This window comes from Prionailurus bengalensis, chromosome A3, assembly GCF_016509475.1.
Source record: "Prionailurus bengalensis isolate Pbe53 chromosome A3, Fcat_Pben_1.1_paternal_pri, whole genome shotgun sequence".
Classification (NCBI taxonomy): Eukaryota; Metazoa; Chordata; class Mammalia; order Carnivora; family Felidae; genus Prionailurus; species Prionailurus bengalensis.
In genome coordinates, this window is record NC_057354.1 from 10,686,144 (window position 1) to 10,707,500 (window position 21,357).

At 51.5% G+C, this 21,357-nt stretch overlaps 1 protein-coding gene and 2 long non-coding RNA genes across 8 annotated transcripts in view; 1 reads left to right on the forward strand and 2 right to left on the reverse strand.

Moving 5' to 3' along the window:
* The window catches only part of NFATC2 (nuclear factor of activated T cells 2), a 160,006-nt gene extending 147,500 nt beyond the window's left edge, over positions 1–12,506 (forward strand). For 2 of the 4 annotated variants that reach the window (XM_043553665.1, XM_043553661.1), the window contains exon 10: positions 7,955–12,506. In XM_043553665.1, the coding sequence (XP_043409600.1) occupies positions 7,955–8,010 (56 nt within the window). In that variant the 3' untranslated portion in view covers positions 8,011–12,506. Of the gene's footprint in view, positions 1–970; positions 1,059–7,954 lie in introns of all 4 variants that reach the window. The other 2 variants (XM_043553662.1, XM_043553664.1) reach the window with 2 other exon arrangements.
* Positions 277–8,184, reverse strand: LOC122467264. 3 transcript variants are annotated; one of them, XR_006292875.1, is made up of 7 exons: positions 8,073–8,184; positions 6,751–6,980; positions 3,256–6,344; positions 2,800–2,926; positions 1,716–1,885; positions 1,358–1,441; positions 277–648 (listed from the first exon to the last, which is right to left on the reverse strand). It is a non-coding gene; the product is annotated as an uncharacterized LOC122467264 (long non-coding RNA). The 3 variants fall into 3 exon arrangements; XR_006292873.1 differs by having other exon boundaries at positions 3,256–6,980; XR_006292874.1 differs by lacking the exons at positions 2,800–2,926; positions 3,256–6,344; positions 6,751–6,980; positions 8,073–8,184 and adding an exon at positions 1,971–2,356.
* On the reverse strand, positions 8,971–14,798 carry LOC122467265. The gene is made up of 3 exons (XR_006292876.1): positions 11,028–14,798; positions 10,759–10,803; positions 8,971–9,547 (listed from the first exon to the last, which is right to left on the reverse strand). It is a non-coding gene; the product is annotated as an uncharacterized LOC122467265 (long non-coding RNA).
* Positions 14,799–21,357: the final 6,559 nt, after the last annotated feature.

The following is a 21,357-nucleotide window of genomic DNA, read 5'->3' on the forward strand; positions in this document are numbered from 1 at the left end:
GGAGTTCAGCCCCGTTAACTACAGCCCTGCCGGAAAGCTCTCATTATTTGAGGGTTCTCCACCTTGAAGGGGAGATTTCCGGGAGTCTGTGCCCCGCCTCTGAAAGAGCATCCTGGTTTGCCCAACGATGCTGATAAAGCTACAGCTAGTACAAGTTGGATCGCTCCCTGTAAGAAATTCATCCCAGAAAACATTTCTAAGTGCAGGCGAAACGGACCCTGGCCTTTTACTCTGGCACTTTTTAAAGGGGATTAAGAGAACAAGTGATTGGAAAACTGCTGTAGAGGGGGAGTTTATTGCTTGTAATGTACACTCATCACCACCCCCTTTTAAGGGCCCTCCGTGTGCTGACTGGGCAGGAGCTATAAAAATAGGAACTTTTTTTCACTGTCAACCAAAAAAAAAAAAAAAACAGGAAGAAAATGTGCAGTCTTATGAATTTGCATGCACACCGAGGTTCTATCACTTGTAAGAAGGAAACGAGTCAAATTTAGCACGTAGAAAAGCCTGAAGGAGGGTTACGTTTGAATCGATTCCTCGTGTAATTCTGACGTTCTTTGCTGCAGAAGCTGGCGTGTGTACGTTTTTCTCTCTTCAGTCGGCCCTGATTCGCAGCTCCGTGGCCTGCAGGAGGCAGGGCTGTTTTGTCTAGCTTAGAAAAAACAAAACAAAACGCCATCACCTCGCGGGTGCCCTTTGAGCTCAGGGACCCTCATTTTTGGCACTAAGTCCCTCCTCTCAGTGACTACTACACTGGTTTGGGGTTAATTCCGGCACAGTGGTTTTAAGAGGCTACAGAATGTGGGCTTAAACTACAGCCGGAGGGTTGAATTCTGTCCTGGGTTCTGAGTTGGCCCTAGGTGAAGAGCTACCCATTAAACGGATGATATTAATGTGAGTTCGGAGTGTAATAGAGGGCAAAGGTGATTTTTTTTTTCTTCTCAAAAATGATTTTGCCAATCTTTTTCAGAGCTGATAGACACACACCTTAGCTGGATACAAAACATATTATGAAACAGAATGACTGTGATCTTTGATCCGAGAAATCAAAGTCAAAGGTAATTGACCTCTTCTGCTTCTCCTTTTGTTTTCCAGCTGTGTGTTTCCTTAACCTGAATTACTTTTAGTAGAAGAAATCTTTTCCAGCCGTCCTCACAGACACCACTCCCTGCAGGCTAGCCCCCATCCCTCTGTTAGGGGACACCCCTGGGGTCCATCCCTGAGCTGGTCTGGGAGGCTGGAGCTCACGGATGGGGTGGGGAGGAGAGAGAGGAGAGGAGGCCCTGGGAATCTGCATGTTCTCCCAGGGGCCCCATCACCCCCTCCCAGGAAGAGTATAGCAAGGCCACCTTCCCACCTCTGAGAGTTCTGCTCCTGCACTGGACCAGCTCCTTTTCGGTTTTGTACATGTTGCTTGGTGTATCCAGTTAAGTAAGACTCTCTGCATTGGGGAACAAGACGGGGAAGGTAGATCAGAAGCCCCGGGAAGCTGCTCTCGGAGGGTACTGTGCTTGGTCCAGGACAGAGCTGTGGTTTCCCCACTGAACTCAGCAGAGCCCCTGATGTAGCTTCAAGCACTAGATCTATCCCTCAGTTGACTTTGGACTCTGGGCCTGCGTAGAAGAGCCTGGTAACTCACGCAGACTTTACAGCACAGGGGGCAGGACGCTCTGTGAACGTAGAGTCCCCCTGGGACGGTGAGGCTGTTGCTTTACCTTTCTGTGCCTCGGCTGTGTAGATGCTGTTGCTGTGACCGAATGCTGTGCACGTGCCGATTCGATTCAGCACACGAAGTACACTCACCAGAGGTCAGCCGGCGGTGTTGTTGGTTACGTGCCACCTGACATCTCCCTGGCTCATCGGGCTGTGGCTTCTGAAGGGTTCCCTGGTCAGATAAAGTAGGTTCATTCCATCAAGGCCAGGCCCAGAAGTTCATGGCGGCATCACACGGGTTTTTAAATTATACCTACCGTGTATGTCCATGTGGTTTTCTATAGGCACCTCTGAGCAGCTGTTCTGCAAGCCGTTCTGAAAACGCACCCAAATTCACTGCCAGCTGCCACGCCCATCAGCACACACAGTGGCCTGGACATTCTGGAGGGATGGGCTCTGCTGATAAGACATGCTGACACTTCCTAGTAGCGGCATGAAAGGGGTATGGCGGGGGGGTGTTTCTCTGGCACGTTCTCCAACAGCAACTATCAAACGCTGTCCACAAAGGCAACAATGCCATCAGGGAACATTTGCTGAATACCAGGTGCCAGACTCCCTCCCGAGGGCTTCGGATCCGGGACTCAGGGTGACAAAAATGCAGCTAAAATGTCAGTGTGGACAGTGTAAACCACTTCTCAGAGTCCTGAAGGGGCCTTTTTAAAGCGTGTTTCTTCCCTCCCTGGTATTAGCACTTGGCAATGCTTCTGACCTTACAGGGGCCTGGGAACTTTGGCAAGCTGGCTCTGATGTCCAGGGCCCCTGGGGGATTTACTATCCTGTACCTCTCAGACCCCACCCAAGGCTTTGGGCTTCAGGCCTGTCAAGGGTTTTTTTTGTCTTTTTCGCTGAGTCTAAAGTCTGGCCTGGCCCATCTGGAAAGCTCTTCACTGTTCCCGAGTTCCCCCAGAGCACACAGAGGTGGCTGGAAAGTTCCTGAGCCAGCAAAAAGCAGAGCGAAAAAGAGTTTTGTTCTTAGAGGACAGATCATTTCAGTTTTGAGATCAGCATCACAGGAGAAGGGCCAAGGGCCACCTTGCCTGCTCAGCCCTTTTCCACATGCTAGTGGGGAAGAGGCCGGGTGCTCACCCTCAGCTGTCCCAGCAGCTTTACCTCACGGCAGTTGGGACAGAATCACCCAGAGCACACGTCACGGGCTTCCTGGTCCAGCGTCCTTGCCCCAAGCATGGGTCTCGAGAGGAGATTCGGCCAAGCGCTGCGGGATGAAGAAGGGTAGTGAGTGGACCCTGCCCCTATCCTGGCTCTTAGACTCTCTGGCCTAGAGAATGCAGCCTCCCCCATTCCTGTCCCAGCTCGAGGAGTGGCTGTGGCCTTTGTGGCTGGCCCCCAGACTCTTGTGGGCACTCACATGATCTAACCAGATTTGAGAAAACATGCTTGAGGCTTTGGGGAGAGAAACAGGAGGGGGTCTCTCCACTCCTTCCTGTTGTTGCTTTTTCGGGGAATTAAGTTCCAAAGTCAGCAATTAAGGGGAAAAGGCCCAGAGTCAAAGTTACCCTTGACGGGCTTTTAAATTACACCTACCGTGTATATCCATGTGGTTTTCTACATGCACCTCTGAGCAGCTGTGCTGCAAGGTAAAGTTTGAGAACCTCTGAGCTCAGCTGAATGAACGTCAGTATTGCAGGTGTCTGGCCCTTCAAGGGAATCGTAACATTCCTAGGGCAGAGTGGGATGCTAAGAGAAATCCAAGTTTGTAGACATAAACACCTAGGGTTGTTTGAGGAACAGCACAAGTAAGAGGCATGACTTTATTCCCCTCCCCCCCTAAAAAAAAGTAGGTGAAAAAACACTGCTCTGCCATGGTATATACTAGGGGCTGGTACACTAAGTCTCACACCAGTTGGCAACTGGCCTGTTCAGATCTGGCCCTCGGTCTGTTGTGGCGAATAAAGTTTTATTGGCACACGGCCATGTCCGTTTGCTCACATACTGTCTATGGCTGCTTTCACACTACAGGGCAGAGCTGGGTAGTTGAGTAGGGGGCCCATAGCACTGCAAATATTTTTGTCTGGCCCTTTACAGAAGAAGTTTGGTGATCCCTCATTCTTTGTATGCCAACAGCCCCTTATTAGAAGGGTTTTATTTTTATTCTCTCTGCTTGATTTTTCCAGAGTTTTAAAGGGAAAAATATATAATTATACTTACATCTGTCGATCTTTTCCTTTCTGGTTTCAGCCTTAGGTGTCAGGCTTAGAAATCACCCTGAGGTTGTACACGTTCATCAATGTTTTCATCACGGCGCCTCGCGCTAGGGGTGATAAAAGGTCAGGGCTGCCTGTGGTAGAGGCGACACCATTAGCCTCAATTCTGTTCTGAGAAAGTGATACTCAATGACCGCCTTAACCACTCAGCATATGGCCTTCTCTGCTGTTAACTTCGCAGAGGCTGCCCTCGCCTTTTCCTGACATACACACACACACACTGAGGACGCCAGGACCATGGAAAAAACATGATGACTTCTGCACTTAATAGCATGGTCTCATCAATTGTGTAGCCATCTAGGGTTCAGGTTAATACATGGGCCTTGAGTTCAAATCGCAATTCCATCACCTGGTATGGCAGGGGATTGCCTATCTCCAACTATGAGGCGAGGGTTGTATTGCTAGGTTTGGCGTAAGAAAAACTTTGCGTTTGTTACAGTGTGTGGCACGCACTCAGCCTTCAATAAATGCGAATGGCTTATATTCTTTTGTAGAGAAAAGGTTCCAGACAAGTAACAGATTGGCAACCCATTTGTCAATTGGAGGGCAGAGGAAAGACAGCTTCCCCAAACCAAGTGACCTAGGCTGTGGTGTGGGATATCTGTGGGGGGCTGAGATGCATACATTAGGTACCTGCTGTATGCATGGCACTATGCATGGCACCCTGAGGACACAGGAAACTCAAATAACCTGGCCTAGGAGGGTTGCAAGCAAAGCATTGTGAGAATTCGCTATTTGCTTCTGGAGGAAGTGAGGGCCCGAGGGTAGGAGTGGGAGACAGCTTCCGTGCAAAGGTGGCGTTGGGACGAGGAGAGGGGCTGTTCGAGAAATGCGTGTGGCCCAGTTTGGGAAGAGGTGGGAGGAAAGATACAAAAGTTGGCCTAGGATAGATGCTCAAAGCATTTACTGACTGGATGGAACGCAGAAGGCTGATACAGAACCGTGTTTCAGCACTCAGAGTGGGGACGAAGCCCAGAGCTGTCTGTGGGACCTGAGGCTACTTACCACTTGAGGAGAAAAAGGAAGCTCAGAAAGGCGTCACTGAGCACTTCCTGAGGCCCTGTTTAAAAGCGGAGGGTTCCGTGGGGGAACAAGAACATAAAGCACTAGCTGGTGAACTGCCTGGAACGGATACCTGGAGGAGACTGGGCAGGACTGGGGGGATGCAGTGCAGAGCAGGAGAGGGAGCAGAGCCTTGAATGGAGGAGTGAGGAGAAAGGGGCCGCTGGGCTACTCTACCAGCAGAGTACAGGTAGACGCCTGCGTGGCTGGCGAGGGAAGCAGGGGGCACCCAGAGAGGGGGTTTTGCGTAAGGGAGACCTTAAGCAGGTAGAGCCGCAGAGGGGGACGAGAGCTGGAGAAGGAGGTGCGGCAGGGCTGAGGCAGGAGCCCCCCCTGTCCCATCCAGCCCAGAAGCCGGGGGAGGACCCAGGGAGAGGTTGCATGGTGGGCATCAGGGAACTGGTTTGAATACTTGTGGCTGCAGAGGGGAGACCTCCCTGCAGACAGGAGACCCGACTCTGGAGCAGAGACCCTCCACGTCTTGGGCTCGAGGTCCCCCAAGTGGGGGGGCCGGCGCCGCCCCTGCCAACACCCAGCTGGCACTCCTGCTCTAGAACTTTCTCCTTGCTCCCAGCCAGGGGAGCCAGCCCTGAGGTTTCAGCAAGAGAAGGTTCCTCTAGCCAGAGAGGTTTCTGCGGGGTTTGAGTGGGCCTCACTTCGGGGCCTGGGCCCACAGCCGCCCCCTCGCCACCCCCAACCACATGAAGGTCTAAGTGCACGCTGTCCGGAGTTTTCCAGACGCAACTATTAGCATCTACCTGACTCTAGCTTTCAGGAAGCGGGCAGAGCGTCTCTGTGCTTGAACACGGCGCCTACCTTCCACCCCCGCCCCGGCCCCAGCCCCTGCCTTCTGAGGAGGGGGAGCGACCCTTTAGTGAGGGCCGTGGTGCCAACATGGCTGCCTACCAGATATTTTTAGAAAGCCGAGGCTGTGGAAAGTTTCCATTAAGGATCGACTCTTCTGGTTTCCTAGATTGAGAAAACAGGAAGCCCTTCAGAATCCGGGCTTTGAAAAGCTTCCCATGAAGCTGCACTGACCCCACCTCCCTCCCCCTGGCATTCTGCTCCCCCTGTGGCTCCCTGCCTGCCTCACAAAGGGCTCTCAGCTTACCAGGCCCGGGCAGGGTTCACAGAAGGGTGGGCTTGGTTCCTGCTTTAGGGCCCCTGGGAGTCAGCTCAGCCAGTACCTGGTATACAGTAAGTGCCTGGTCAACAACGTTGGTTTGCTGAATGTGAATTCATCCTCTATTAATGGATCCACGGCCATGCTTTGCTGTGCTAATACTATGCACGTGTACCTCCGTAGGTAGAACATCTCATACCTAATGTGCACCATGCTGTGAACACCTGCTAGACACGGGGCACTGTGATAAATCCATCACTTGCATGACCTTATCCAAGCTCCTCTAGGACCCTAGAAGGGAGGTGACGTTTTTAGACCCGATTTACAGATGGGGAGACTGAGGCAAATTCAAGTAAGGAGGCAGCAGAGAAGGGATGCTAACCCGAACTCCCACCTCGCACGTGCTTTCAGCGCATACCTGAAGAACAGGGAGCGGTGCCTCAATAGTTTCTAGCACAGAACGAAGCCCACCGAGGCGAAGCACTCATTCAGAGTCTGACCCCGAGCCTGGGGGTGTGGGGAGTGGAGCCAGCCGCTACGGAACACCACCTGCCAGGCGGGCGCCAGGAGCAGGCCTGGGCCTCAGTGCCTACCAGGGACTAAGCCGTACACGTCGTGGGTTCCGCTGACCAGAGGGGAAAACCGAGGCACAGAGAGGTAGAGTCACGCCGCTACCAGTGGAGTGAGGGAGCCCAAGGTCAAGCGTGCCTTTTCCAGCTCAAGGGCAGTTGGCTTTTTTGGGAAAGTTTTGCGCTTTCCCTGGGGCTTGCAGACTCCTCCACGCAGGGGTCTTCTGGGAAGAGCATGCTGGACCTAGGAGGGCTCCGCTTGAGCGTGGGGTGGGGGGGCTTGGAGCAAATCTCAACAGAAACAGAAAACAAGCAGGGAGGATTACAGTGAGGTAATCAGAGACGAAACCCACGAAGAGGACTGCGGGAGGAGGCGGGGGAGGGGAGATTAAGAACCTTCGAAGGCACCCAACAGGGGTCTCCCTCCTCTCCGCTCTCCTCCTGCCCCTGGGACCAGTCGACCCGTCCCACTGCACAGGCAAGGGCGTACATAGCCCTCGGGTTTATGCACACCCCCTGCCTCGGATCTGGGCTGCTGCAGAGAGCAACTTTTTACCAAGAAAGTTTTTTTTTTTCTTTTTTGCCAGATCCCCATTCTAAGACCTTCCTGCCTTGCTTACAGAGACAGGGGCCCTGGATAAGGGGGCCGAGATGGGAGAAGAGAACCAGCTTCTTGATGTCAGGGGCTGGCATTACATTCCTGGTTCCCTTGTGGGGGAGGGGGCGACCGAATTTTCCAGAGCCCCTCGGACAGAGGACGCTTCGCCAGCATGGGTGGGGGGGGGGGGTGGGTGGGGAGGGGTAAGGCCAGAATTTCTGGTTGTGCTGAGAGAGATGTCGTCTACACTGATGGCTACTCTCAGTGGTATCTCCATCTACTCTCTTTTGAAAAGTCTCTTTTGAGAACTGAATGCTTTGTGGGTCAACTATGGTTTAGTCTCGTAGTAGGTATTTTCCGGATGCTGTAATAACGGAAGGAGTGTGGTGGTCAGCAGAGAGCCTGAACATACTTAGATCCTGCCCTAGGGCCCAGCTCAATTTCTGCCACGATTTTTTAAAGTTCCCTTCACAAACACATCCGTAGCACAAAATATTACTGTCCAGGAAGGCATTTCTTACGTTAAAAATTGTCCAACGTATTATCGGAGAGAACAAAAGCGTGGTTTGTTTGTTTAAAGGTTCTAGAAAGCTAATCCGACCCGTGTTGTTGGTGCCCTCTCACTCGCCCCTCCTCTCTCTCTCTCTCTTTCTCTTTTCTTTTGTAGTTAATGAAATTATCAGGAAGGAGTTTTCAGGACCTCCCGCCAGAAATCAGACGTAGAAGATGCCATTAGCAAGACACCTTCCGTATCTGACCCCTCGGAGCCTTCCACTGCCTCTCACCTTCTGTTCTCTTTACTGTACATCTCCTGGCCCGGAGGCCACACGCGGGACCATGTTCTGGCAAAAAGCTGACCCTCGATTAAGGAGCTCGCCACCTCTCTGTGTAAACACCAGGGAGAACGCTGTGCCTTTTTGATTTTTGTTTTAAATCCCAAAGAGCATCTCGGTTGACTTTCATGGTGTCCTTAAGTGCCTGCTGACCAAAAAAAAAAAAAACACATTCTGCACAAGACAGCACGCCGCGACGGCCCCGAGAATGGACTGACCGGAGCTCAGGGCGTGGGCTGGGGTGGGGGGTGGAAGATGTGGGCCGTGTCATTAAACCCCAGCCCTGCGTTCACTTTTCCAGGTCACAGATACACCTCCTGTACCTTTTGAAGGAAAAGGAGTTTTCAAACAGCAACCAAGGGAACGTGACCCAAGAGTCTGGCTTATGGGCTGAAGAAAAACGGAAGCCGGACAGTCATCCTTAGGGATCGCCTGTTCCTGGCCACGGTTGGGCCACAGCGAAAGCCTGATTTTTGAGTTTTCTCATTCTGAAGCACAAGTGGCCCCTAACAAGATGGCCTGTTAAAACTCGGCGTTAAGTTATGACACGTGTACACGTTATTTTTTTTTTCCTCTGCTTCAAAAAGCTGGCTGGAGGGTGGGGCTCGCTCCAGGCCAGCAGTTCCTCACCCCTGCAGCAGGCGGTCGGACTCGAGCAGGGACCGCAGGCTGCAGTGTGAACACCTCCGCACCCCTGCAACCTAATGGCTTTCTGCTGCTCTCGCTTGCTTTCTTCCTAACCGGAGTGCTTTTTTCCCCGTAAACCAGCGAGGAACAACAATCTCAGGCATGTGCATTGAATTTTGAGAAGGAATTGAAGAGGAGCTAAAACCACCAAAAAAAAAAAAAAAAAAAAAAGTGAAGGTATTTTGGTTAAATTGTGAGAAATGAGGCAATGAGCAGGCCTAAGCATTTCTTTTTCTAAGTGGGTTCCCCCGTGAGAAGGGCAGAGTTCCCTCTGGCCTCGACTCCACGTGGGACGCCATCGCAGGCTGTGGCCCCCAAAGTTCATTGGTGATCTTTACCTGAAGCCCTTTCAAGCGTCCCTCGGTCCCCAAGACCTGTCTGCATTAACCGCCTGCATCCGCATCGAAGAGAACCAGCCCATGTGCAGTCCGCAGTTGGACAGAGCTCTGCCCGGACCGCTTGCATGGTGATTGGCCCCCAAATTCTGTCTCCACTGCGCACAGTGAGCCCTCATGAGTCTGCCTCCTCTGGTGCAGTTTCTGCAAACACAGAAAACTCTGGAGTCCTCCGCAGGGGTGGGTTCTCATCGCCCAGATGCGCTCCTGTTTGCATGTACCGTGGACACCCCGGGACAAGCCAGGGATTCATTTTCGGCCATTCGGTTTCTTCCCCCGTAATCAACAACAGAATGCAGAGGTCCCGGCGCTCTTCGAAAGGCTCTGCTTCGTGATTTCTCAGATCTGCTAGGGAGAAGCGTAGGAAGAGAATCCTGGCCGTTGAGGTCTCCCTGTGGCATTTACAAGTCCTGGCTTCCTAGTCAAGGTTATCCGGAGGTTAAACCTTCCCAACAGCTCTTCCAGGAGCGTGAGGCTTGGTGACTACAGCCTAGTGGGTCTGGTGCTCCAGAGAGTGGACAGAACGCCCAGGGTGTGACCTTTTCATCGAGGCCTAGCATTTGTTTTCCCCCTAACAACCGGGGACCTCTCTTCCACCCACCCCAAGCACAAAGTTTAGCAAAATCCTCTTTAACGCAAATTGCCGCAGAGCTCCTGGGATGTGAAATTCTTCCTAATTCACGAAAAGTTTCCTTACACCAGCAGCTTTAGCCAAAGCAGTCTCTCCAGCCACATTGGACTTCGCTGGGGCAGAGTTAGTGTTTGGTGAGAGATCTGCTCTCACTTGACCTGGCTAGGAACCATTTCCCCTTTTTTTTTTTCCTTTGCACATGAGGGATATTGGCCTTCCTCAGTTATCTGAATGTTTTACCCAAGTGCCTTCCTGCTATTATAGCAAAGTCGCTCTGCTTCATTGTGCCTGGATGGGGCAAACAAGGGCTAACGCGTTTTCCATCAATCTTCTAGGTTAGTGAAAAGGGCCTCCTGCTAGTTCCAACTCTTGCACGAACCTGTGCACGTACGTACGTGTGTGTGTGTATAACGCACGCACAAGCTTTTTCTGAGACCACCTAGGCGGGATATTAGAGGAAGCCCTTTCATAAACAACTCTACCAAATAGCGAAGGAAAGAGAAGCAAAAAGCATTAGTTTTGAGACATAAACAGGCGAGAGAATGTGTATTAGGAACCGACAGCTAGCGAGAAAGTTTGGTCAGTAACAAATGCCAGGAGGAGATTTTGCCAAGAGGGATTGCTCACCAAATATTTTCAGTCTGGGAAGAGGCAATAGGATCCTCTACAGAGAAGGAGAAAGTAAGGATGTCTAAGTGGGAAAGATGTGTGTGTTGCACGTGTGAGAAGGATCTCAGGTGGAGGTTTGCACTTGCTACATCCAAGGTAATGTAAATATGTAGCATTGCTAACAGGAATCTACCGTGTTGCTGAATGTAGTATATTTCCCGAGTTTGCAAGTCTTCCTGTATGTACAAAAATACTGCTGCCTGATAATATATAATAGCAACCCAAAGTAGTAGGTTATTAAATTTTATTTTCTTACCTGTATTTTTATGCTTTTTATCTGTCCCGAAAATATCACACACCCCTGTTGGAATTAGAAAATATTTATAAATGGTTGAAATCTCTTGCAAGTGTCTCTTTTTACATATGCTGAGGATTTCCGCCTCCCCCCCCCCCACCCCAAGAGAAAGGATGTATCCTTGAAAATTTGTGAATCGTGCTAGCAAAAACACAAAACAAAAATACAAAAAAAAAAAAACCCACAACCCCTCCACCCCCCCCAAAAAAAAGCTCCACGGAACTACCCACCTCAGAGTTTATCAGTCACCTGAGTCTTAGAAGAAAGCATCTTTGGAGAAAGAAGGGGGGTGGCTTTGTGGAAAAAGGAACCATCTGTTGCCAGAGACGACACGGACTTCACCTCTGAGCCTGCGTCTGGTCACGGAGGAGAACTGTCGTGTAAAGTGTTTAGATCCCCCAAAGAAGTGGCCTCGTAGGTGATCGTGAGTTAAAAACAAAACCGCCTGTGTGGTAACGGGATTCTGAAAGACTTCGCAAAGTTCACAGAACCCTGGGTGCAGGCTACCGTTTACAGAGCTGACCAAATCCCGCTAGGTAACCCCTGTACGCATTATCCAAAGGACACGCAGAGTTTTCCAGCATAGACACACCCTAGATGAATCAGGATGGTTCCTTCGAAAAACTGGAAAGCACTGATGGGGCCTTTCTCGTTTACATCCAGTAGCCAGGACGTCGGTCTCAGGAAGTCCGTCTTGGCCAGCGTGGGAGCTGCAACATGTAGACAGACTGGAAGCGGATATGTTCTGGTTGTTACAACAGACTAAAGGGAGGCTGAATGTGTTTGTTTTCATGTCAAAAAACGCTTCCCAAGTGCTTTCTGTTCACAATTGAAAGACCGTCAGAGATCCGGCTAACAATTTTGTTCACGTTTACAGGAGGCATGGGGGTTGGGACATTCCTGACAAGGTCCGGTATCCTTTTTTTTTTTTTTTTTTTTTTTTTTTTTTTTTTGGAGGGATGACCCTTTAGCAGGTACCCAACACATCCTAACCGCCAGTCTTCCAAGCCCAGGGCTTAGGCCTTAAACCTCATGGAGCCAAACCAGCCAATGCACGGGTTTTCCTGCATTCCAGCTAAATGCTTAAGAAGTGTCACAAAGGATTGTGATTGCAAACATCAGTTTCCCTCCGCTGTCAGGAGTGCCTTCAGTTATAGCCAACGTCACCATCCTAACTCAGTTTGTTTAAAAACAAACGTTTCTGTGATTGGTGAGCTGGAGATGGTCCCTAAGCGAGCCCCTCTGAAAAGGAGACGGGATGTTGGGTGTTGGAAAAAACGTTTAACACCCTGCCTTCGTGCAGCTGTCGGCAGCCCAAACACCTGCCCCGTCCCGGGTCAGACGCATCGGAAGCAAAGGATACATTTTCCATTAGGGCACGAGCTTTCAGCACTGCCCTTGGGACAAGTTTAGACCCTGAGCACCTTGTCAAAGAACCTCCCTTACCCCCATTGCCTCTACAGCCCTCAGAGGGGAGAAAATGTTGACCATGCCGTAAGTAGTTCTCCAACAAACAGAATTCTCTCCAACAGGGTGGTGCTGGAAGGCTTAGGTTTTAAAAATCTTGACTGTTAAGGAAGTCTGAATACATCACATTCCTATGCAAAATGTTTTTAATCTCCAGTTTAATGTAGTTTATTTTTGCTATATGTAAAGTATTTTTATACGGCTTATATCGTGATAGTTTAGCAATAAAACAGCTGAAAGCAGTGAGTGCTTTGGTGTATCTTTTCTTCTCTAGAGATGCTGCTCAAATTTGCCTTTTACATTTTGAGTTCATACAGGGACCTTTTCTGTGGGTACAGATACCCCGTATAGGTTTAATCCTGGTCTCAGCCCCAGGGGGTAGGCAAGATGCTATCCTCCATCTAGCCCCGGGGCTCAGAACCCACTTGCCCAAAGCGGCAGCGTCAGGAAGTCAACCTGGCTTTGTCCACTTCTCTCCCTGCTCCCATCAGGGTAGCTCTGCCATGATCGGTCTTTAAACCTGTTGAGAAGGGCATCTAGGTAAAGAGGATGTCTAATGTCCACCCTGGGCCAGCTCACAGAGGGTTGCAGAGCATTCACAGACAGCTGGGCTGAGCTGGCCACTTGAAAGGAAAAGCAATTCTTTGTTTGAACATTTTACACAATTTAAAAGCGAAAAGTGTCTTTTACCAAACCCACAAAGAGAATATTTAAATACTAGAACTTTCCGGCTGGCTTCCTCCTGACAACAGCTTTCCATCCCTCACCCCCCCTCCCCCTTATAGCTAAAGCACCTAAGAGTTTGGAAGTGATTGCTGTTTAGTCTTAATATTGCTCAAACTTCACCCACTGGTCAGCTCTACCCTGGTCAGGATCCCTGCCCCGGGCCCTGTGCTTCAGGACCCCTCTACCAACACCACAACTTTGCCTTTGGAATGCCTTCTTGGGGACTTGCCAAGCCCCACTTCCAGTGCCTGGAACCAATAGTACCATATGGGTGGGGTGTCCCAAGCACATACAGGGTCCTGGCTACTGGAAGTGACTCCCCATGGTCCCCTCTGGTGGCCGGGACCAGCTGGTTCCCATTTCGTCCCTTTAGAGCATAAGGTTGGCCAGATGCCCCCAAAGAGCTCCAGAACCCACACCTATAGGATCTGAGCTGGCTTCTAGAAGAGCTTCCTGGTGAACAGTTTGTTCCTGATGACCAGCACAGTATTTTAGTTTTAATTTTTTTGTGGGATCATGTGAAATTGGGTCACCAGAATGGTGCTGGAATATTGATTTGAGGCAGTCTTAAATTGCTTGTGTACACAGGATCCCCACAGAAATAATTTGCCCAGGCCCACACACTCTACGGGCAATCCTGCCCCTTACAGTTTTTGCTGTAGCTGTTGTAAAACTGGTTTTGTTTCAATGAACATTCTGAAAACTTTATGCTGCTTTTCCTGGCTAGAAACCCAGAATCCTCTCAAGCAGAGGAGAAGGATAAAACTATACAGCCGTTTAAAAAATAAGTCTGTGTTCTATGTTTATAGCTGAGCCACACTGGGTAAACCAAGTCAACCTGTGCCTCAGCTTCCCCAGATGTAAAAGGTGGATAAGAATAGTCCCTGCCTCATAGGCGTTGTGTACTTAACAGTAATTATTAGCTATTGATACAACGTCCCATCAACTGGCAAATTTAAGAATCACCCAAAGGTGGACCCCATCTTCCCATTATCGGGAAGGAAGCATTCCGAGCTCCGACAACAGGTCTTGGACTTTTCACACTAAGTTGTTAGAGCCAAAAACTTGAGCTCATCCAGTTCCCAAAGCCTGAAACAAAAGGAAAACACAAGGGGCATCTCGTTTCTCTGCACTGGGGCGACTTGGCCAGTCTGTGAACATCTCTTGCCACATGCAACAGCATGGTGTAGTTTTGTACTAAGGAGTAAAAATACAACACTGGTTTAGTAACAAGTGGGAATTGAAGAAATAAGATTTACAAGAACAAGTGAAATGCTGACTATAACATTTTCAGGTTCACAGATTGGAAGGAAACGGATGTCTTGGCAGGAGCAGGCTGAATATGAAATAATCCTGAGAAGGAGGCATAACCACAGGGACCATTAAGAAATGAAAGCCAGACTTCCAGGGAAGGTGGAGGAGTAGGAGGACCCTAAGCTCACAATGCCCCACAGATACAACTAGGTAACAGACACATCAGTGTAAATAACCCAGAAAATGACACAAAGGTTGGAAGAACAGTCTTTCCACAGCTAAAGGTAGAGAAGAGGCCACATAGAGTGTAGGAAGGGCAGAGACACAGCTGGGAGCTAAACAGACCTGTGGGACTGCCCACTGGAAGGACACTGCACGTTGCAGAGAGGGGACAGAAATACACTCTTACACTGGGAAGTCCACATGCGAAAGACAAATCCCCGTAACATTTGGCCGTGAAAACCAAAGGGGCCAAATTTCAGTTCTTACAATCAGTGGGGCTTAAAACCCAGAACTTTAAAAATCAACTTGCTCTGGGGTGCCTGGGTGACTCAGCCGGTGAAGTATCTGACTTCGGCTCAGGTCAAGATCTCGTGGTTCGTGAGTTCGAGCCCCGCGTCGGGCTCTATGCTGACCTTTCGGAGCCTGGAGCCTGCTTCGGATTCTGTGTCTCCCTCTCTCTCTGCCCCTCCCCCGCTCATTCTCGCATACTCTCTCTCTCTCTCAAAATAAACTTAAATTTTTTTAAATTAACATGCTCTGAGAGAGCTGGGAGGGAGAGAGGAAACTGGACCTCTGCCCTTAAAGAAACAGCACAATAAAAAACCCGGGAAATCAATAATGAAGCAGCAGTTTGAAACTCCCCTGTGGCCTACGGAAGGAAGATTTGTTTACTAATCTATCTCAGAGCTGGTGCTGGAGGGGCAGGGATTGACAGGACACTTCTCTAGGAACAAAGGAGGTGTCGGGTGCCATTTCCCTCCCCGTGCCCCCCTCCCAGCCTAGACACCCATGGGAAACAGCAAGGCCGCAACGATCGCTACCTAACTTGCTAACAATGTGCTCTGCCCCTGTGTTCTTCTGTGGACACGACCCCTCCACCAGGCCTCTGCCCCAGGTCTCCTCCCATAGCAGACTCCTGCAAACCTTGCTAATATCAGGCTTCATGCCCCCCCCCACGTCTGTGGGTCTGCCCCCTCCAACTCAGCCTGCCACTGTTGGGGCTACAGGTCCCCTCCCACTGGTGGGGACCTTGCTGGCACTGCGTGTGCATTGCTCCCACCTTCTCTTGCAATTTGCTGCTACTACGTCACCAAGCAAACACCTGGCCTAATTCAACTCCAGCCCAAGGTGGCCTCAGACCGGCCCACTAACAACGTAGGTACCAAATTCAGCCCACAACAGGCAAAAAGAGCTAGTTCAGATGACTGGACTGAAGGCAAAAGTGGCTCTGTGACAATAGGGCACATGCAACACACACAGGAGACACTGCTCAGGCACCAAGCTCTGGCGAACAGGGAGCACTGTGCTTCGGGACCTCTTCTTCATAAGGCCACTACTTTCTTTAAAAAAATTTTTTTCAACGTTTTTTATTTATTTTTGGGACAGAGAGAGACAGAGCATGAACGGGGGAGGGGCAGAGAGAGAGGGAGACACAGAAGCGGAAACAGGCTCCAGGCTCCGAGCCATCAGCCCAGAGCCTGACGCGGGGCTCGAACTCACGGACCGGGAGATTGTGACCTGGCTGAAGTTGGACGCTTAACCCACTGCGCCACCCAGGCGCCCCATAAGGCCACTACTTTCAAGAGCAGGAGACATAGCTGACTTTCCTGACACACAGAAATAGACACAGAGTTAAAAAGAGGGGACAGAGGAATAGGTCCCAAATGAAAGAACAAGACAATCACAGCAAGAAAGCTAAACACAATGGAGATAAGTAATATGCCTGATAGAGAATTTAAAGTAATGGTCAAAAAGATACTGACTGGACTTGAGAAAAGAGTGGAGGACCTCAGTGAGAATCTTAACTGGGAGACAGAAAACAAAGAACCAGAGACAAAGAACTCAATAGCTGAAATGAAAAAGACCCTAGATGGAATAAATAATAGACTAGAGGAAGCAGAGGAATGGATCAGTGACCTGAAAGAGTCATGGAAAGCAACCAAGCTGAACAGGAGAGAGAAAAATAATAATAAATGAGAATAGACTTAGGGAACTCAGGAACACCATCAAGTGTCATAACATTTGCATTACAGGAATCCCAGAAGAAAGAAAGAGAGGAAAGGGGGCAGAATTTGAAGAAGTAACAGCTGAAAACTTCCCAAATCTGAGGGAGGAAACAGAAATCCAAACATAAGAGAAACAGAGAGCCCCCAACAAAATCAACTCAAAGAGATCCACACCAAGACATATAGCAATTCAAATGGCAAAAAGTAGTGATAGAGAATTTTCAGGGCAGCAAAAAACAGTTATATACAAGGGAAACGTCATAAGGCTATCAGCAGATTTTTCAGCAGAAACCTTGCAGGCCAGAAGGGAGTGGCATGATATATTCAAAGTGCTGAAAAGGAAAAATCACCAGCCATGAATACTCTATCCAGCAAGGCTATCATTCACAATTGAAGGAGACATAAAGAGTTCCCCAGGCCAACAAAAGTTAGAGGAATTCATGACCCCTAAAGCAACCCTACAAGAAATGTTAAAGGGGACTCTGAGTAGAAAAAAAAAAAAATCTAAGTAGGAGTAAGAAAAGTAGGAAACACAGAAGCAGTAAAATTAAGTAGATCTCTAAAAACCAGGGATTCATGAAATAAAAGGACATAATGTATGACACCATATACCTAAAATGTGTGAGAGAGGAATATAGGTAAATAAAGAGTTCAAACTTAAGTGACTGCCGACTTAATATAGACTGCTCTATAAGAAAATGTAAAATACAAACCTAATGGTAACCACAAGTCAAAAATTAGTAATAGAAATGCAAAAAACAAAAAGAATCCAACTATATCACTAAAGAAAATCAGCAAACTATGAGAGAAGAGAGCAAAAGAAGGAATAGAGAAGAACTACAAAAAACAACCGTAAAGCAAGGAATAAAATGGCAATAAATACATACCTATTAATAACTACTTTGAATGTAAATGGACTAAATGTTCCAAAAGACACAGTGCGACAGAGTGGATAAGAAAGAAAGACCCACCATATAGGTCAGCAAGGAAATAGTTCTGAATGACACATTGGACAGGTGGATCTAACAGGTCTATTCAGAACATTCCATCCTAAAACAGCAGAATACACATTCTTTTCAAGTGCATATGGAACATTCCCCAGAATAGATAACGTATTAGGCCACAAAACAAGTCTCAACAAATTTGAAAAGATCAAAGTCATATCAGATGTCTTTTCCGACCACAATGCTATGAAACTGGAAATCAACCACAAGAAAAAATCTGGAAAAAACCCACAAATACATGGAGATTAAGTTCATGCTGCTAAACAATGAATGGGTCAACCAAGGAATCAAGGAGGAAATCAAAGAATACACGGAGACAAATGAAAAGGAAAACACATGGACCAGTATCTTTGGGATGCAGCAAAGGCTGTTCTAGGAGGGAAGTTTATAGCAATATTGGGCTACCTCAAGAAGCAAGAAAAATCTCAAATAAACAACTTAACCTTACACTTAAAGGAGCTAGAAAAAGAACAGGGGCACCTGGGTGGCTCAGTGGGTTGAGTCTCTGACTTGATTTTGGCTCTCATGATCCCAGGGTCATGGGATCAAGCGCTGTGTCAGGCTCTGTGCTGAAAGTGGAGCCTAGGATTCTTTCTCCCTCCCTCTCCCTCCCTCCCCCTCCCCCCTCTCCCTCCCTCCCTCTCCCTGCCTCTCCCTCTCCCTGCCCCTCCCTCTCTGCCTCTGCCTCTCCTGCTCTCTGCCTCCCCCTCTCCCCCTCCCTCCCTCCCTCCCTCTGCCTCTCCCTCCCTCTCTCCCTCTGCCTCCCCCTCCCTCTCTCCCTCTCCCTCTCCCTCCCCCTCTCCCTCTCCCTCTCCCTCCCTCTGCCTCTGCCTTTCTCTCTCCCTCCCTCTGCCTTTCTCTCTCCCTCCCTCTCCCTCCCTCCCTCTGCCTTTCTCTCTCCCTCCCTCTCCCTCCCTCTGCCTCTGCCTTTCTCTCTCCCTCCCTCTCCCTCCCTCTCCCTCCCTCCGCCTTTCTCTCTCCCTCCCTCTCCCTCCCTCTCCCTATCTGTCTCTCCCTCTCCCTCCCTCTGCCTCTCCCTCTCCCTCCCTCCCTCTCCCTGCCTCTCCTTCTCCCTCCTTCTCTCCATCTCTCCCTCCCTCTCTCTCCCCTTCTCCCTCCCTCTCTCCCTCTCCCTCCCTCTGCCTTTCTCTCTCCCTCCCTCTGCCTTTCTCTCTCCCTCCCTCTGCCTTTCTCTCTCCCTCCCTCTGCCTTTCTCTCTCCCTCCCTCTCCCTCTCTGTCTCTCCCTCTCCCTCCCTCTCCCTTCTCTCCCTCTCCCTCCCCCTCTCCCTCTCCCTCCCTCTCTCCCTCTACCTCCCTCTGCCTTTCTCTCTCCCTCCCTCTGCCTTTCTGTCTCCCTCCCTCTCCCCCTCTCTGTCTCTCCCTCTCCCTCCCTCTCCCTCTCTGTCTCTCCCTCTCCCTCCCTCTCCCTCCCTCTCCCTTCTCTCCCTCTCCCTCCCTCTCCCTCCCTCTCCCTTCTCTCCCTCTCCCTCCCTCTCCCTATCTGTCTCTCCCTCTCCCTTCTCTCCCTCCCTCTCCCTATCTGTCTCTCCCTCTCCCTTCTCTCCCTCTCCCTCCCTCTGCCTCTCCCTCTCCCTGCCTCTCCTTCTCCCTCCTTCTCTCCATCTCTCCCTCCCTCTCTCTCCCCTTCTCCCTCCTTCTCTCTCTCCCTCTCCCTCCCTCTCTCCCTCTACCTCCCTCTGCCTTTCTCTCTCCCTCCCTCTGCCTTTCTCTCTCCCTCCCTCTCCCTCCCTCTGCCTTTCTCTCTCCTCCCTCTCCCTCTCTGTCTCTCCCTCTCCCTCCCTCTCCTTCTCTCCCTCTCCCTCCCTCTCCCTTCTCTCCCTCTCCCTCTCCCTCTCCCTCCCTCTCCCTTCTCTCCCTCTCCCTTCTCTCCCTCTCCCTCCCTCTTCCTCTCCCTCTCCCCCTCTTCCTCCCTCTCCCCCTCTACCTCCCTCTGCCTTTCTCTCTCCCTCCCTCTGCCTTTCTGTCTCCCTCCCTCTCCCTCTCTCTCCCTCTTACTCTCCCTCTCCCCCTCTTCCTCCCTCTCCCCCTCTTCCTCCCTCTCCCCCTCTCCCTCCCACTCCCCCTCTTCCTCCCACTCCCCCGCTCTCCCCCTCTCCCTCTCCCCCTCTTCCTCCCACTCCCCCGCTCTCCCCCTCTCCCTCTCCCCCTCTTCCTCCCACTCCCCCGCTCTCCCCCTCTCCCTCTCCCTGCCTCTCCCTTTCCCTGCCTCTCCCTCTCCCTGCCTCTCCTCTCCTTCTCCCTCCTTCTCTCTCTCCCTCTCCCTCCCTCTCCCCCTCTTCCTCCCTCTCCCCCTCTCCCTCCCTCTGCCTTTCTGTCTCCCTCCCTCTCCCTCTCTCTCCCTCTTACTCTCCCTCTCCCCCTCTTCCTCCCTCTCCCCCTCTTCCTCCCTCTCCCCCTCTCCCTCCCACTCCCCCTCTCCCTCCCACTCCCCCTCTTCCTCCCACTCCCCCGCTCTCCCCCTCTCCCTCTCCCCCTCTTCCTCCCACTCCCCCGCTCTCATCCCCCTCTCCCTCTCCCTGCCTCTCCCTCTCCCTGCCTCTCCCTCTCCCTGCCTCTCCCTCTCCCTGCCTCTCCCTCTCCTTCTCCCTCCTTCTCTCTCTCCCTCTCCCTCTCCTTCTCCCTCCTTCTCTCTCTCCCTCTCCCTCCCTCTCCCCCTCTTCCTCCCTCTCCCCCTCTTCCTCCCTCTCCCCCTCTTCCTCCCTCTCCCCCTCTCCCTCCCTCTCCCTCCCTCTCTCCCTCTCCCTGCCTCTCTCCCTCTCCCTGCCTCTCCCTCTCCCTCCCTCTCTCCCTGCCTCTCCCTCTCCCTCCCTCTCCCTCTCTCTGCCTCTCCCTCTCCCTCCCTCTCTCCCTCTCCCTCCCTCTCTCCCTCTCCCTGCCTCTCCCTCTCCCTACCTCTCTCCCTCTCCCTACCTCTCTCCCTCTCCCTCCCTGCCTCTCCCTACCTCTCTCCCTCTCCCTCTCCCTGCCTCTCCCTCTCCCTGCCTCTCCCTCTCCCTCCCTCCCTCCCTCTCCCTCCCTCTCTCGCTCTCTCTTGCTCTCTCTGCCTCTCCCTCTCTCTGCCTCTCCTCTCCCTCCCTCTCTCCCTCCCTCCCTCTCTCTCCCTCTCTCTCTCCCTCTCCCCTCTCTCTCTGCCTCTCCTTCTCCCTCCCTCCTTCTGCCTCTCCCTCTCCCTCCCTCCCTCTGCCTCTCCCTTCCTCTGCCTCCCTCTCCCTCCCTCCCTCTCTCTGCCTCTCCCTCTCCCTCCCTCCCTCTCTCTGCCTCTCCCTCTCCCTCCCTCCCTCTCTCTGCCTCTCCCTCTCCCTCCCTCCCTCTGCCTCTCCCTCCCTCCCTCCCTCTGCCTCTCCCTCTCCCTCTCCTTGCCTCTCCCTCTACCTCACTCCCTCTCTCTGCCTCTCCCTCTCCCCCCTCCCTCTCTCTGCCCTCTCCCTCTCCCTCCCTCTCCCTCTCTCTTCCTCTCCCTCCCTCTCCCTCTCTCTGCCTCTCCCTCTCCCTCCCTCCCTCCCTCTGCCTCTCCCTCCCTCTCTCTGCCTCTCCCTTCCTCTGCCTCCCTCTGCCTCTCCCTCTGCCTCTCCCCCCCTCCCTCTCCCTCTGCCTCTCCCCCCCTCCCTCTCCCTCTGCCTCTCCCCCCCTCCCTCTCTCTGCCTCTCCCTCTCCCTCTCTCCTCTCCTCTGCCTCTCCCTCTCCCTCCCTCCCTCCGTCTCTCCCTCTCCCTCTCCCTCCCTCCCTCTGTCTCTCCTCTCCCTCTCCCTCCCTCCCTCTGCCTCTCCCTCCCTCCCTCTCTCTACCTCTCCCTCTCCCTCCCTCCCTGTCTCTCCCTCCTTCCCTCTCTCTACCTCTCCCTCTCCCTCCCTCCCTGTCT